The following is a 17,247-nucleotide window of genomic DNA, read 5'->3' as shown; positions in this document are numbered from 1 at the left end:
TCTTGTGATCACAAGTGAAGTTGTCCTATACAAATAGGAAAGACCCCTACGGTCTGTTTTGCATTCATAGAAGATTAATTGCTTTACTGATGTTGTTGGTTAGAAGTGTATTAAGACTACAGCCTGGCCCTCATCTATCGCAGGCAGTGCTGATTAAAGAGCTTTTGCTAATTAAGGAGCCTCTTTCAGTGGAGTACTAGCACCCTTTAATGGATGAGCTCCATCAAGTTTTCGGTACAAGGCGTGTTCCCTATCCCTTAATACTTCCACGTTCTTCACAGAAGAACTCTTCACAAAACAGAAGGCGAGTTTCTGCATGACCGCGGCCCCGGTCTCGGTGCGGGGCGCCGCGTTGGGCGCCCAAAGCCCTCGGCTGCCGCCGGGCAATGGCGTCGTCGCGCTGCCCACCAAGGTGTGGGTGTGTGTGGCGGGGGGGGGGTAAGGCCCGGCCCGCAGATGGCGGCTGAGGTAAGCGGTGACCGCAGCTCTCGTCAGCCCCAGACGATCCCCCCCACCACCCCGCCCCCGCTAATCATGTTTCCATCAGTCCCCGCCGGGGCGTATAAAAGGAGCCGGCGGCGCTGGCAGAGCGCTGCCCGGCCCCGCCGCCTGTCTGCCCGCCCGCCCCCATGCAGCCTGCCATGATGATGTTCGCCAGCAAGTACTGGGCGCGCAGGGGCTTCTCGCTGGACTCGGCGCCGCCTGAGGAGCACCGCGGCCTCGCCGTAAGTCGGCGGGGGGTGGGGTTGGGTGGATGCCTCGCTGCGGCGGCTCCGCGGCCGTGGGGCGGGACGAGGCGGGACAGCGGCGCCCCTGCCCCGAAAGTGCCCCCAAAGGCGGCCCCGTTACGAGGACATCGCCTCCTGCCCTCCCCGCTGCCTCCCGGCGGCCGGGTCGCGCCGGTTTCGGCCCCGCGCCGAGTTTTTCGGGCGGGGGCRCAGCCGGGCGCCGAGCCGCGTGGTTTGAGTTACTTCACTGAGCTCTCCCGGGCGCAGGTGCGCGCTCCAGGTAATCCGTTATCGCTAGGAAAGTCCACCTGGTAATCGTTACTTGATCGCAGAGCGCACTAGCCGAGATAACCTTTGAATGCCTGCGATACCGCTGCGGGGCTCCTAACAGCCGCTCCAGTTCTCGCTGGCCGGCGAGCGGCTCTCGGCCGTCGCTCGAGGCGCCGCGGGACAGACGGGAGTGGGGAAGCGGCGCGGCAGCGCCTTCGCCGCCGGAGTCGGCGAGCGTCGAGGCGCTCGGGCGCCCCGTCAGCGGCTCCGTCGCCGCCGCGCGGCTTCCGGAGAGCAGCGCGCCGTGAAAAACCACCGCTGTCGCAGCTGCTCTGAGAGCTCGCTTCGTGTGGAGGTTGCCGCCTTGAGCTGTGCGCAAACTTACTAAATCCCACGCATTACTGAAGTTAAAGCTAACGGAAGCCGCCTTCCCCGAACCCATCCCTAAGCAAACCTCCTCCCAAGCACAGTCACGTAAGCTTACTAATGACCAAAAGCGCTYGACACGCTTCATACGCCCATCCGCAGACACGTGTTTAAAACAGTCTGAGATGATCCATTTTGAAAAGGAATCAGGGTAAAGACTTATTTTTTTGCAAAGTGATGGAGTACTTGGTGAGATCTTCTACAATCTCTTCTGGAAGTGCTGGGAGGCACCGTGCTGACGTGAATTGTCCCAGGCCCCCAGACATCATRCGGGTGGGATAACCTGCCTTGGCACCGCTGTCCCTGACGGAAAAACGAGCCTAGAGWTTTACTCCAGATTTACTTCTATGAGCCTATGAGATTTGACTTGGCTTTCCTCAGGTGTTTTGAGACGTGGTGTGGGGGTTGAAAACTCGGCCTGTTCTTGGTGGGTTTTTTTTCCCCTTTATTCCTTTACAGCTTGCTGAAGAACAGCTTAATCCATGTGAAGCGGTTGTATGTGATTCTTGATTTTTATTTTCAAAAATTTTTTTTTTAGCGCCCTTGTATTTCCTCCCCCCCCTAAAACCCCTAGTAGCCTCACTRGAGATTTTCCTTCTCTAGGACTCTCAACCTGAGTATTGGAAAATATCACCTTTTTTGGGGGGGAGGGAGGGAGGAGAATAATCTTGGTCGGTGTTGCCAGATCAAGACTTAAGCTGATAAAAATGCATACTTTTTTTTTTTGGAAAATACGACCTGAAATTTGGCATAAAGCAAAGTCTGCATACCCCAAATTGAGAGATGGTTGTAGGATTTGCCAGAGATGGGTGGGTTTTTTGTTCGTTTTTTGGGGGATTTTTTGAGTTCATCAGCCAGCTCATCTCCTAAGGGAGATGAAATGTAAGCTTTTATTTCTGTCCTAATTTGTATAAGCAACAGAGGTTTTATTTCCTCAGAAAAAAATGACATTGCATGGCAWCATAAAGTTTATGTTCTCTATTGTGCTACAGTTAATGTTTTAAATTTAATAAATAATACAAAAATATAGACCAATATAAATCATTGTAAATTGGCCAATATAAATGAGAATAGCACTACTTCARTTAGTGATTTTGCAGTAATTCAGGCCATCTCCATTCAGTCCAAGTTTATTCCTAATAATACCATAGCATTAATAATGTCATTATRTTTATGTCCCATACATTCATATTGTATTTCCTTGTGCTTTTTTAATGGATTGATCTCTGACACAACCACCTCTAACAGCTTCATTTGGCATCTAACAGCTTCATTTGGCCTATGATACTGATTTGAAGTAAATGAACTACCTTTTAAAGTCTGAAAGAGTTCTGTTCAGCTATTTACTGACAAAAATCACCTTGTGTAAAGTGACTTTATTTTGAGGAATGCACATTCACATCTGAAATAATGCTTTTTTTTTTGTCTACTTGTAGCTAAATAGATCGAATTCTGGGAAAAATGAGGAAAAGAAAGGGAATAAGGGAAATGGGAAAAGTGAATCTATTTCTGAAGGTGGAAAGACAGCTGTGGTGTTTTCCTTGAAGAATGAAGTTGGTGGATTGGTGAAAGCTCTCCGACTCTTCCAGGTAAACCTTACAAATTATTACACTGACTGGACTGAGGGAGGAGACTGAGATCAGATGGTTTGCTGGTCTAAAGTAATGGATCTTGATCAAATGAATGGAGTGCAATTATTTTTATTCATTTCTGTAGACTGTAAATTCCAATGTTATGGACCACTTAACAGAGCTTTTTGGTTTCAGGAGGAGTTCTCTGGAATCAAATTTAACAGTGGTGTTGATGTTCGTACTGTTCAGTTTAGTTTTCCAAASTGTGATTCTCAACACCTTAAATCAGAGCTGAAGTTCTCTGTACAACCACAGTTGGAGGAGGCATTTTCAAAGAGCATTTCAGAATATCAAAGTTAGATGCTCAGAATCAGATCATGATGGCAGCCTTGCCCAAAGACAGTACTTGATCATAAAGTTAAACACATCTGTAAATGCTTTGCTGGGTCKGAGTTTTATRTGTTTAACTAGAAYATAAATTGTGAAGTGTTACTTGCAYGTAGGTCCCTGTGCAGTTGGTAGTTTTCAGTCAGGCTGCTAGTGCTGTAGACTGGTTATCTGCTATTAGTTGCAGGGAAGGGGACTTTTTGTGCCATTGGATATACTGTTGGGGTGAAAGATAGTAATTCCTATAAATGCAGTCAGATATGCACTCAACAATCATTGAATGTGAACTGGAGGATCTTACTAATAAATTGGAGAGAGCTGAGAGGCATGCCTAAGGACAATTAAAGTATGTAATATGATGAAAGTCTTAGACTTTCAGTCTGTGCAGCATAGTAAGGAGAAAGTTAGGAGGTGGTTTGGGTTCTACCTGTAATGCCAAACACCTGAAGGGTAGAGGCGCTGGCTGTTACCATTCCTACTTCCATGAGTTGGTGCAGGGCTCCACATCCGAAGGCTGATACGGATACCTAGCCATGGAAAAGGGTCACCCCTTAGACTGTCCGGAGGAAAATTGCCAAGAACTAGTGTGTTTGACAGAAACAGGGGGAAGCCTAAATGAGCTGATAGGAATTGCAGAAAGAGGCATGTTTGCAGTGCTGCTTCTCTCCAAGGGTTAAGTGTCTAACTGCATCTCTGGCTTAAATACCCAAATGGATTCACCCTTGAAMTTCTGGCCTTACATATCAACCCTCCCTTTTTGGGAACAAGTGCATAATTCACTCTAGTCTTTTAAATGTGGCTGGAGGATATTGCAGAACTATCACCTTCATTCATATATAAACYTAGCAGTTTGAGTGCTGTGAAGGAGAGAGCAGATTTTTATACTGTACTCARTCTGTGGGAGATCAAACCCACTTTTCCTGCTTTCCAGAAGAATGTAAAGATCATTAGCTCTTCGCTGGCACAGAACTTGTAGGGGCATGCTTGGCCTACGTTGTTCAGGAGTAGGTCATCAAAATGATTCTGCTTRTTTTTTTAATCTGCTATTCTACAAATAGCTTGTACAAAGTGGAGGGTTTTCCCCCACTTTGGGGGCAAYGTAGGGAATTTGTTATGTATATGGGTTAGCTAAGATTATTTACCATATACATACCTTATGGAGGCAGCCAGTGAAAGAACTGTGTACTACCTAGATCCAGATGTGTGAAAGCAGAGTTGGCTGTGCCAGAGGGACTTTCAACTGGAACAGATGTTTATACAAAGTATGACAGGCAAGTGGAAATAGAAGCRTAGGCTTCTCCCCATTTGGGAAGTCAGAAAAGATTTTATTGGCATTGCTGAGTAGGTGGAGGGATAAATTGTCAAAAGTAACAGAAGATTTGTGGCTGGGATGAGAAAAGGTTAGATCAAAGAATCAGTAGAAATGTTGGTTGAAAACAATCATCTAATCCAACCTACTGTTTAAAGCAGAGCTTACAACACTAGATCAGGTTAGCTTTAACACACTATGGTTGTCTCTTGTATGACACTCTTAAAAAGAGACCAGTAGTTGTGATGGGAGAGATACTCCATAGGAAAGTTTTCATGATAAAACTATTTTCACATCCATGTTTTTTGTGTAACTTAGTTCTGATGGGGTAAATATAATAAATTAAACTAGATATTCATTTTATTACTATTAGCACTTCTGGTCATTCAGAATTAGTGAAAGGTAGATGAGGACTGAAATATAATTATTCTCACAGAAATATTTTCTCCCTCAAGTGTTTGCAAAAGATACTAAAGTAATACGTTTTTAATAGTGTCTATTTACTTAAACACATTAAATTTAACTGAAAYTTACATTATGATCATGTGCATTTCCTAATAAAACTGTTTCATATATATAGCAAAGCAATTTTTTATCTTTAATGATTAGAATATAATGTTGTCTTTTGCTTTGGCAAATAAAATTAAATCATCAGTTAATGCTTTTAGATTTACTTAATGAAGAAAGTTATTTTTATATCCAGTATATAGGATTTTTTTGTCTTTAATATTTATTAAACAACACTAACTGAGTAGGTATATACAAGTACTTTTACTGAAAACTTATTTTAATAACTAGGGAAAACTTTCTTGAGGAACATGCCATCAGTATTACTGTTCTAGATGAAATGTCTAGATTTCATCCATTGTTTCATCTTTCCACAGGAGAAACATGTGAGTATGGTTCATATTGAATCAAGAAAATCCAAGCGAAGGAACTCAGAGGTAGAAATTTTTGTGGACTGTGACTGCAGTAAGAAAGAATTCAATGAACTAATCCAGCTGCTCAAGTTTCAAACTAACATCGTATCTCTTAATCCACCAGAAAACATCTGGACTGATGAGGAAGGCAAGGCTGCTTTTATATCACTCAGTTTAGACACTGGCAAAYGTTGTGTGTAGGTATATCAGGTATTCTCCGGTACATTCAACTCACATTCTGTCTTCTGCAGATCTCGACTGTGTGCCTTGGTTCCCCCGGAAGATATCTGAATTAGATAAATGCTCACAGAGGGTTTTGATGTATGGATCTGAACTGGATGCAGATCACCCTGTAAGTGTAACATAAAACTATATTGTAGATAGTAGATAATCTGTTCAGATTATTTAATCAGTCAATAAGTCTGTTGACTAGTGATTTTGAGTATTTTTTTGAGTACATTGTTTTCAGAAGATGCAAACTTTTAAAGTTCTYTAATGTTTTCAGTGAATTCTTTTTTTTTTCTGTAATGGCGCACAAAAATGGAGATCCTCTGCAAAACCTATTCTTAAGCAACTTTGTTCCTTTTTGTGCTGCTTTCACTTATTTGTTTTTAATTTGCTGGTTTCAGACTGAAGAATTTAGATCAATGTAGCCTTAGGTTCTGTCACRAGTAGAGATAAGAACTGATATCAATATAAGTGTCAGAGAAGAAAAAGTGAGGGAAGACTTTCTGAGCACTTGGGAGAAAATCACAAAATAAAGCGCTGTGATATGTTCCTGTCTCTGCATGAATGCAGCAGATGGCAAGATATTTCACATTGTTTCCTGACTTCAGTGACAGGMCGCAAGTCTGCATTTCATACAAGCCACATACCATAGTAGTGCTGATGTACTCAATGCAAAAGGCAGAAAAAAAGAAGATTCTTTCTTGCTTTCACTTGGCTTATCTCTGTTAATGCCTAACCTTTGAATCCTGAGATGGCWGATGATTGCAAGAATTTGTGTTAGAAAATTTTTGCTTCTTACAAATTGAAGTTTCCACTTTTGGACCCCTTGGCTGAAAATTACTGATGATAACTAATTGTATTCACTCCTACTCCAAGATAAAGAAGTTGGGCTAAACTATTAGTGTAGGAAACTTCCAAAAGAAAGTAGTSAGCAGTGAACTAAGATGCCTGACAACAGGACTATCTAGTAATAGAAAAAGATTGAACTGCAGCTGTAGGCTGTAGTCTCCTCTGTTTTTGTTACTTTTTTTTTCTTTTTGGTATTGTCCAAGACAGTGAAAAGTGGCCCTGAAGAGATTGTAACTGACTCCAGGAAGATCATTTCAGTATAAGGGACTCTGCAGTGATGCATCCATGTTGTACCATGCTATGACAATGCCTATGCAGACTCTTTCCTGGTGACTCCCTTGGCTGAGGAGTGGCAAGTACTCCTATGTTTAGGGCTCTGTGCAGTGCAGAAATAGCAGCCAAACTGTTGCTTTCTGTCCTTGCCACTCCACAGCTTCTGCAGCTGCCATGGCAAGGGCTCATGCATAGGCACTCACTTGTGCACACACAGGCAAACTGACATCTTATGCTGRCCATCGTGATATCTCCTGAGAGCCCCACTTCCCTGTCCCTCTCAAATCCGTCTGCCGTATTGGCCCTGGAAAGCATAGGTGCTGTGCTTCGTTCCCAGCCATCTCTAGGCTATGTGAGCCCTTCCCACAGTGTGGGCCTACAGATAGGGGAGCATATGCCTGGATTCTGATTTCTGACGTGTACGTCTTGATGACAAACTAGGATTTACCTAGCGCTTTTTCAGAAAGGAAAACTGTTGATTACCCTCAGCTATTAACAGTAATTTGGTTCAAACAATGGCATTTCAGTCYTAATAGCAACTCATTTTAGCCTTGAGTTGATGATTGTAACAGGCAATTTGATAGTGTTTTGTGTTCTGATTTGGTGCCTTCATTAAATACTTGAGTGCTCTGCTGAAAATCTGCTTTCAATTTTACAGACAATGAAAAAAGACATTTGCATTATGTGAATATGTATTTTACACTTTGGGGACCTCTTATAAACATAATTTACACGCCATTTGTTATCCTATGCAGCATACTAGATATTGAAGATAAGGAAAAACTAAAAAAAACCTGTGATTGGCTTTCCAGAGCCCAGTTCTGGCRCATGCTCTGTTCTTAGTGGTTGTGTATAAATACCAGAGGGCCAAAGAATTATCTTATTATAAAACCAGCATAGCACCACCTTAGCTTCTATCTCACTCTATACTGGTTAATGGTACTAGACTCAATTTCATTACATATGACAGACTTTTAAATCACCTGTGCTGTGTCCCATCCCTTTTGGTCTAGTGAATGGTTTGCAGCTAAGTAATTCAGTACTTAYGTCAAAAGGTATTAAGCAGACAGGGAGACCTCCCCAAATTTCAGGAACTTTTTGCCTGTCARAAAGCTTTTATATGTAGGTAGCATTCATTGTAATTTGTCATTGTCGTTCTGGTCTATTCTCTAGTGTTTCACAGGGGAAGTGCTATGCTTCATTGAAAGCAGACCACAAAAATGCAGGGTCAGATAAAGCAAATGTTTGAGGAAACTGTGGATTATGAAGCAGCTGATCTCTTTATAGGTATGGACAGCAAGTCCATAACCAGATGGCAAAGGAAGGAAAAAGGTCATTTAATATCCGAAGGTTGTTGTTATAAAGTTGTCTGCTGCCCTGTTAGAGAGTGGAARCTTGAAGATTTTCTGCAGTCCTTTTTATATTCTCCTTTAGTCTGCCCCAGCAGCACAACTTTTGTTATAGGGCAGTTACAATACCTCTCAGAATTTGATAAAGTTTATGCAAACGTTTTGAATCAAAAGCCATTATCTTTTCACTCCCAGCAGTGTGCAGTAGTTTGTGTTTGTGCRTGTGAGTTGTAAGAGGAAAATGTGTTTTCTTTCCATTTGTGACTAAGGGAAACTTAAGTGCACTTTCTGGGTTATTAAGTGCRGAACTTACTTAACTGTCTATCCTTTTTCATCTTCAGGAGGTTGGCAGTCCTGTCTTGAAAATAGATACCTCTTTTGCAGCCCCAAACCTGGTGTCTAAATCTCTTATAGGTATAGAAGAGATCTTCTTTCAGTTTTGAATAGCTGACATGGCTGTGACTGGTGTGTGTATATTATACAGCTCCTTTGTACTTAATATACAAAGGATRTGAGCCTGCTTCAGCCCATGAGGTAGAGCCTTGCCTCTGTAACTCGAGTTGGAGCAATGTGCATAGTTACTGCCAGAAGCTGATGGTTCAGTCCCTGATGTGTTCGTTAAGATGGCAACTGCCAAAGTAACATCTTCAAAATGAGATGTTCCTGAACTATGGGCACTTGATTTTTCTAGTAATGAAAAATGTATTAAGGATAAGTCAGTTATTCTGCTTTGTTGACTGCATGTAGTTCTCCATTCAGGTCAAGGAAAATCTGAGTGAGATGAATGGCAAGAAAAAAATGTCTGTTTTTCAGCATTTTTGGATGACTGACTACCTGTGCTAAGCCAGTCTTGAAAATATTCCCGTGGTGGAAAAAAGCACTAACTTATTTTGTCTTACAGTCCAGTAGATGATGTTAATCAGAATACAATATAATTAGGCACTAAATAAGCACTTTAATGATTTATTTTATAGTTCTCACAGTTAGTTTTCTGTCTTTATTATAAATTAATCTCTTCTTTCTTGCTTAAGGGATTTAAAGACAATGTCTATCGACAGAGAAGAAAATACTTTGTGGATGTTGCCATGAGCTATAAATAGTAAGTACTGTTATAATTTTTCCCTGTGCTGGTGACTAGCTAGAATTTATGCTGTGTTTAATTCTGTAGGATGAAGTTTTGCAGTAGACAAAATGAACCTTTAAGCTTTGACCAGTGTAGTGTAGACTATAATTGACAAACTTGATGCTTGCAGTCCTCTTACAAATTCAATACAGATACAGGCAAGTAAAGAGTTTGGAAGGTAAGTGCTACCTTTAAGCACTTTTTTCATAGCTCATTAAACTTAAACTGTTTTGCAAATGCAAAACACAGTTTCTTAATGACAAATTGATATACCACAGAATCATACATATCCAGTATCACTACATGGACTAGAATCTGGTCACAGAACACCAAACTGTTACTTGCTTCTTGAGGCAAAGAAAATTGTGCCTATTGTGAGGAGAGCTGTTGTACATATCTGGAAAGGCACACAGAAGAAGTGTTGTGCACAGAGTGCTTCACATTTGTCACTAACCTCACATTTGTCACAATTATTAAATTTCTACCTGCCAAAGTTAGACTGGGATGTGAGTCTAGTCCTGAGGATGTCTAGAGCCYGAGAAACTGCCTATTGACTAAGGATGAGCTTCTTGGGGTAGGAGCAACAACATGCTGTTGCACRGGATACTACATATGTGACATACATAATACAGAGAAACAAGGGAGAAGGGAAGAAAAACTGCTGTACAGGCCACACAAGATAAAGAAGAGGACTTGAATCTATGACAAAGATGACTTACTACTACTAATTTTACTACTGGGATGACTTTGGGTTACTGGAGAGAGCAGATGATCCATACAGTCCTAACCTCAATATGGACCATGACTAAAGGAATTTCTTTAGCGTTAGGGTGTGCTGTGCTCCCTGAAAGAGTCTGGAAATGTGGTGTTTTGTGAAAAATCCTTGAGTTTGTATCAAAGAACAATTGTGGTTTAAAGATTTTTAATTCCAAAGGGCCTGGGAGAATTAACTGTCCCCATGGCATATATAAATCTATGGGTTTTTTTTTTTGTTGTTTTTTCTTTTTTTTCCCACACCGAGGTAGTTTCCACAGACCTAGTAGACTTTCAGATCTCAACTTTCAGGCTGAAATTCTAATTTGATTTTTGTTCATTCTTTAATGAGAAGTGTCACTGACTTTAAGAAAGAATTCATAGGATTCCAGGATTTGATCTAAAACTAGGAAAGCTGTAGTTAGACARACTCAGTACAGAAGGGAATTATTATTTTCTTTTCATTTTATTAATACACTGTATGTTGCAAAATACCTTTTATTAATTTTGCCAATACAGCTCTAAACTTCTTGGAATTTAGTCAGTGGATTTCTCTGTAGTTACTGGTGCTGATGTCTGAGCACAAATATAAYGCACATACTTTCTCATTGAATTTTATCTTTCCAGACCAAGCCAGTATTTCCAATTTGTTACCATCCATGGAAGTTAGAAAACTTTCTGAGCTGCTTGCAAATATCTACTGTGTTGTAATTTTCTTGTCACATAAGCATTCAACTAACTCTAGTCATACTCTTAATTTTATTTGTAACAGGTCTAAGCTTTTATTCTCAAAGGAAAAAACACACTAATTTCATGTTCTTTTCAATCTTGCTGTACTATTTCAGGTTTTTCATTTTTCTTGTTTGAGATTTCTACYTATGTTGTTTAAAAAATATAAAAGACAACTTTTTTTTTACCTTTCATAAAAGGCACGTCTTGGCAGGAAGCAACTCAAAACCAGTTTTTTAAAGGTTATTTGGTTCTGTTTTTTTGTTCTTTATTATGAAGCTAATACATGGGCTGTGGAAGGCTGGGGGGCGGGAAGATGAACTGTGCATTGTGACCGTATTATTCTGATTTTTTTTCCTTCCTTTACTGTTATCTGTTCATATCATTAAACTATTACCAATCTAATGGATTACTAAGTGCTAGCATAGGCTCCCCTTTCTTTTGCCCCGTGATGGCATTTGTTTAGCTGGGTGCTGCTGACATTCATCCAGCACACAGTTTCTGCCTGTTGGGGGCGGGTTGGTGGTTGTTCGAGAAACTTCCTAGGCTCTGCAGTTTGCTCCCAATGCTGACTGGGTAAGTCCTAAATTCACTTGTATTTGAAAAATGCCCAGAGACAATTTTTTGTTTGTTTGKTTTTTTTTGTTTTCAACTGATTGAGTTAGTTCTTCTTGACTAGCTTTTTCTGTAGTATAAAATGTCAAGCAGATACCTGTGGATGAGGGCAGACAGTGTGCACTTCTAGAGCTCCTTCAGTAAACTCAGATTGTAATCCATTTACCCATTACAGCAACAGTAGTGCCATATGTTTCACGGCTGCTGAGTTGTTGAAAAGATCTTCTTCCCTTTTCCCCCACTAAGCTGCCTAACTACTGGAAAGATCATGCTGCTGGTTCACTAAGCAGTTGCTGGTCTTCTGCCACAGAGATTACCCCCCAGGAGCTAGGTAGAAACCTCTTGTCACAAAATCACTTAGAGTAATACTGTATATTYACAGAAAAAACAGATACAACAAAAGGAAGTAAAAATTCCTTTGCTACTTCAGATTTTGGAGAATCAACAACCATTTTGGCAGGCAAATTACAAAAACCAAAGAAACCAAAAGAGGAGTTATTTGGTGGCCAAATCTTGTACTTCGGTAAGGCTGCTTAGAGAATACCCTCTTGTCCCACTGAATGCTTTCAAACATTTAAAAGATTTTGAACTTTTCCCCTTTTTATCAGAAGAGTGAAATCAAGATGCTTTAAATGCTTTTCTGGTCAGGGACCACAAAACAGCTGATAGGCCAGTAACTATAGGAGTTACCTAGATGTGGCAGCATCTCATTCTTACTCTTCAGGTCTACTGAAGTTAGAACTAGTTATCTTAACTGCACTGGAGTGCCGTATCTGCTGGGCAGTTGGTSTCTGTCTGTCTGCTCTGTGGAGGCAGCCCAGGGAGTCCTTCACCTTCATCAACCTGGAGTTCAGTCTAAGCTGCACAGAGTAAAGGTAAACTAGCTCATGGAGGACTGTGTGCTTCTTCAGCTGAACTGTTTCTGCCACTCATGATGATGAATTCAGAATTAATTTGCGTGTCCTGGCACCACACTGTAGTCTTATCGGACTSAACTCTTCTCTGGTCTAATGGCTATTTACTCATTTATACAAAAAAGAGCAGCTTTGGCAGGAAATGTTGAGAGTGTTTCACCCCAGTATAGCTAAAAATTTTATGTCATAAAGACTACTTCCCTYGGAGACCAAATTTACAGCACTCTCTTCAACCTCTGTTTTCTCACATCCTAGGTAAGTGCCTCATCATTARCTGAGGTTTGATATGTTTCTCCTTTTCATTTTTCCAGTGTTAAAAAAATGTTAGTTCCTTAAAGCAATAATGAAGAAATTGGCATACAAAGAATTAGTATTGTCAGAATTTGAGTAGAAAAATCCCTGATTGGTGTTTCCGGTATGAATTCCCGATGTTCTATAGCAGTAGACGTTCTGCTTTGGTTGAACATAAAGAGACCTTAGTAGGGGAAGAGGGAGTGAGAAAAAAAAACACTGAGAAAAGTGAACCTGGAGAATCAGGGATTTGCTAGTGCTAGATGTTAAAGGGAAAGAGATGTTAATGAAGCACCGCAATGAAAATCAGCTWTATGGAATAAGTGAACCAAAAAATAAATGTTCTTCCCTGCTTTACTTAGCTTCTATCTTAAATTAGTGAAAATGKGTTAATCTTGCTAATTAGTCCTTTGAGACTGATTAGGGATTGCAGAAGTGTTGTGAATATTAAAGCAGGAGGAGWAATACAAGGTTTATAGAGGGAATTTATCATATGACTTGGTAACTCATGACTATAGCAAAATGGAAAGATCTTATTTTAATACATGGAAATAAAAATTCAAGTTAGGTTAGCCTGGAGAGTCATTTTACTAAGCCAAAAGAAAACTGGGTTTGYGGGCTGCTGATTCATGTGAATTACTGGATGCTTGAGTGCAAGATGAGCCTAACTTTAAGTAGCAGGAAATGGAGTTTGCAGAACTGAGTGAGAATTGTGTGGGTCCTCCYTCAAGTCTGACTCTCTTGACCGTCTAGGTAAAGACAGCAATATCATGATGGGCTGGAAATAAGACCAGCTTTTCTAGGCATAAATTCTATTATGGAATACATGTCTATTAAACCTTATTTCAGTACCAGGTGAATTAATTGAAACAATAAGTTATAAACCTGCTGGTGAACTGTGAACAAGCTCAGATACTTGCTCTTGTTTATACCTCTCTAGTCACAAGCTAAATAGTAAGTTGAATTTTCCCAYCGGTGCACTGATTTCTTCAGCTTTGCTGGGCCTCTGCTGACCTGTGCTGGCAATGTGCATAGTAGAGGTCAGGTCTAAGGAAAAGGGATGTGGCTACCGCACAGTATTTTGGGAGCCCCATGTGGGTGGGACAGCTACCTGGTGTCCACTCATGTATAATACATTTAAAATAGCGCTTTTTTTAGGCTTTCCACAAGCAGATAGGCAGCTTAAGGGTGATAGAGTGTAAAGGTGAAGACAGATACAAGATATGAAGGTTTAACTCCCACTGCACAATGTGAATAGACCCAGTGCAGCTTCTGTTGGTGAGCAATGCTTCACTTATGTGTTGCAGTTCTTATTAGGTCTATAGAAGAGTGGCTAAAAAGGAACAAGATTATTTAATGTATTGAATGTTCAATGAGTATTTAACAAGCATGAGTACTTCATASAAAGTAGCCTTTGACTGTCAGATACTGCCATGGATCAAAATACGTTGATATAGTGAAAGTCAAGGGGTTTAAATAGTCAATTTTCGGTAAAGACAAGGGGACAACTACAGATTAAGGTAGGGCAGAGGCTCTTCCCACGTGCCTGAAGGGACCRTAATTACATGGGACGTGAGAGCTCGTTCTCTTTGCATCGTATGGTGGAGTGATGGAGATAGGATAATGAGCTGGGCAATACCTGGGAAGGAGACCTTCCCTCAGTGACAGACTGCAGCTCTTCTGCTGCTCTAAGCTCCCCCTGGGGCCAGTACCCCTGCTCAGCAGCCCAGCTGACTGAGTCTGGCAGCTCAGGGAAGAAACTGTAGCACTGAGCTGGGAGCGTCAGAGTTGCCAGCCCTGCGGCAGCAGAGCAGGAGAGGAGGAGTGGAAGGGAATCCTGTTAATCCATTTGTTAATCTGTACTTAGTTAAGGTCTGGGAAAGGTGAAGGATTCCTGAGGAGAATGCAGGTTTCACAGGTTATGTGCAACAGGTTACGAACATTAGATCTAGAGGAAGATTATAAAGTTTCTAGGGGCAATTAATTGTGTGAGATGATGGCTTATAAGCATGGCATGGGATATTCCATACAGCTAAATGCAAGGCAGTGCAAATTGGAAGGACCCCTTCACACTCTTCACACAGTCAGTCAGTTTTAAATTAACTGTAACCACTCAGGGAAAATCTTGGATGTCAGAGGCAGATTAGTAGGCAAGGAGGCACCCTGGGAGTCTCCTGCTTTGCAGTTTCTATGCATATGTGTAAGGAAGAAGAATTGTAGAGAATAAAAAATAAAAAAAAGATGGATTCAGAGGCTTAGTTTTGCATCGGATAGACTGTTGCCTGTGAGATGAACTTCCTCATGATGTAGTCTTGACAGAGTAGATCTGGGGTTCTAARCGTATCTTCAAATTTAAACAAGAGTCTGAACAATAAACGTATTTTTAGTTGGATCTGCACATTGTAAACATCTATGTAATTACCTAATGTTCACTTTGTAAAATGCTAGGTAATGGTGCTCTGTGCATAATGTTTGTATTTTAAATAATGCGTAGGACTACAGGTGTCTTTACTGAATATGCATTTCAGACCGCTTATTTACAAAGGCACCAGTGGTAACAAACAGAGAAATACTGCTCTGATATAAAAGCATTGTATGGTATGAGAAGTCCATATTCTTACTATGATATGCACAAAAATTAAGAAATAATATTGTTTTTAGTAAGAAATGCATTAAATTCTTAAGAAATAAATATAACTCTACAATATAGAGATCATCAAGAGGAAATTCTAGGAAAAAAGCATGTAGCTGTTTTTAATAATCAGTTTTAGCAGGTCATCTGTCTTTATTTAAATAACACTTTTTACAGATATTTTGATATCCAAGGTCAGTCTAGAGTCTGATTGTGTTCAAACATATTTTTGTATTATTTTATATTTTACAGTGGTCAACCTATTCCTAGAGTGGAGTACACAGCTGAAGAAATTAAAACTTGGGGAGTGGTATTTAGGGAACTCAGTAAACTCTATCCCACTCATGCTTGTCGTGAATATTTAAAAAACTTTCCGYTGCTGACCAAGTACTGTGGATATAGAGAGGATAATGTGCCTCAACTGGAAGATGTTTCTGTTTTTCTTAAAGGTAAGACATTGGTTCATCACCACATAATGGTTTCATGAAAACGCTCTTTCYTATTAGTATGAAATACAAAATGCATAGAAGAAAAGGACTCCCAATATTGCCAGGGGCTTTGGTTTAGACCAAAGTGTGTGTGTGTGYGTGTATGTATTTTTCACGTTCTCAATGGGAGAGAATTTGTTCAGTCGAGATAGATAGTTGAATGTATGTAGTATGAAGGTGAGAGGAATTATGCAGCCAATCACATACCACATGATGCTATTCTGCACAGGGATAAAAGTCTTTCAGTATGATCAAATGAAAGAGCCAAATTAACTCTGCTCTTCTGATTAGCACAGTGTGCGTCTCCCAAATATCTAGACAGTTAAAAGGGGGAATAAATGTCTGGATAACAAATATCTAGGCAATTAAAAAGAAGAATAAAATTATAGATAACAATTTTAAAAAGAGAGCAAGTTGGGCACACTTTTGTACATGAAGTGTACTCTTACTAAACCTGAGGTTTTTCTAAGTGCCCCAAACATCACGAAGCTATTAATTGTATTTTTATATTGAAAAAAATCTCAGTGGCATCCCATAGTTGATCTGGCACTTTTCTTTTGTGTCATTTTTAAGGGATCAGGATATTATTACCTGTTTAGAAAATGCAAAGTTGCCCTTCTTTTTCGTACACAGTCAAAATCTGTTTCATAAGGAAGGAGAAGTGGCAGACATCAGCCTTCTSGTTTTAACCCTGAAGAGGCAAGCTGTCAGCATTCAGATTTTCTTCTCCTAGGGTCGTTTCCAATGCATGCACTTCTGCGTTACTCCTCTTGGAAAAATTCCACAAGCTCAGAACTAAAATATTATCAATACGTTTTTGTGGGAAAAAAAGATATACTCCTAGTGTTATGGAAAATATTGCAACTTTTTTTTTGGTCCCAGATGCAAATAGAAAATTTTAAACTAAACCTCACAAAGGTAGKAATGAAAAGTTTACTTTCCCATTTCCTTGCTTCATCCTTAATTCTTGTTTATGATCACCTGCTTTTACTTATCACTCTTGGAGYTTGATTGTGCCTTCTGGGTCCCTTATATGTTATATTCTGGTCTCCAAGGAATGATGCCAAAATRTATAGATTATTTTTTACCTAACTAGAAACTAAAAAAAAAAAAATCATAATTCTTTCAGAAATGTTTTCAGACTAAATACAAGAGTCTGTGGAAGATAAACTTGGAGCATTTTCCTGAACACCTGAAAGAGTAAAGAATGAATTTGGGAGAGAAATGTCCTTTTCAAAGTCACTGAGTCTGAAATAATTCACTACTGGGACTAATCTGACAAAGAAATACTTTGTTAAATATTGAGGATCTCAAATATGAAAGTCAGTATTTTACTGTCACAAGACAGTATATTATCTGTAAAACTTAAGATGTATTTGATTTAATCATAAT

The 17,247-nt window shown here is 40.2% G+C and overlaps 1 protein-coding gene across 1 annotated transcript in view; it reads left to right on the top strand.

The window, feature by feature from the left end:
* Positions 1-629: 629 nt before the first annotated feature.
* The window catches only part of TPH2 (tryptophan hydroxylase 2), a 51,266-nt gene continuing 34,648 nt past the window's right edge, over positions 630-17,247 (top strand). The window contains exons 1-6 of the mRNA XM_085320571.1: positions 630-725; positions 2,861-3,013; positions 5,576-5,759; positions 5,863-5,963; positions 9,342-9,409; positions 15,620-15,816. Coding sequence (XP_085176697.1) covers positions 630-725; positions 2,861-3,013; positions 5,576-5,759; positions 5,863-5,963; positions 9,342-9,409; positions 15,620-15,816 — 799 coding nt within the window. The remainder of the gene's footprint in view (positions 726-2,860; positions 3,014-5,575; positions 5,760-5,862; positions 5,964-9,341; positions 9,410-15,619; positions 15,817-17,247) is intronic.

The sequence above is a fragment of the Rhea americana genome, unplaced genomic scaffold, assembly GCF_003343005.1.
Source record: "Rhea americana isolate MKP2758 unplaced genomic scaffold, rheAme1 scaffold_64, whole genome shotgun sequence".
In the NCBI taxonomy this organism is placed as follows: Eukaryota; Metazoa; Chordata; class Aves; order Rheiformes; family Rheidae; genus Rhea; species Rhea americana.
The sequence above is the reverse complement of the archived record's forward strand: the minus strand, read 5'-3'. Positions and strand labels throughout refer to the sequence as shown.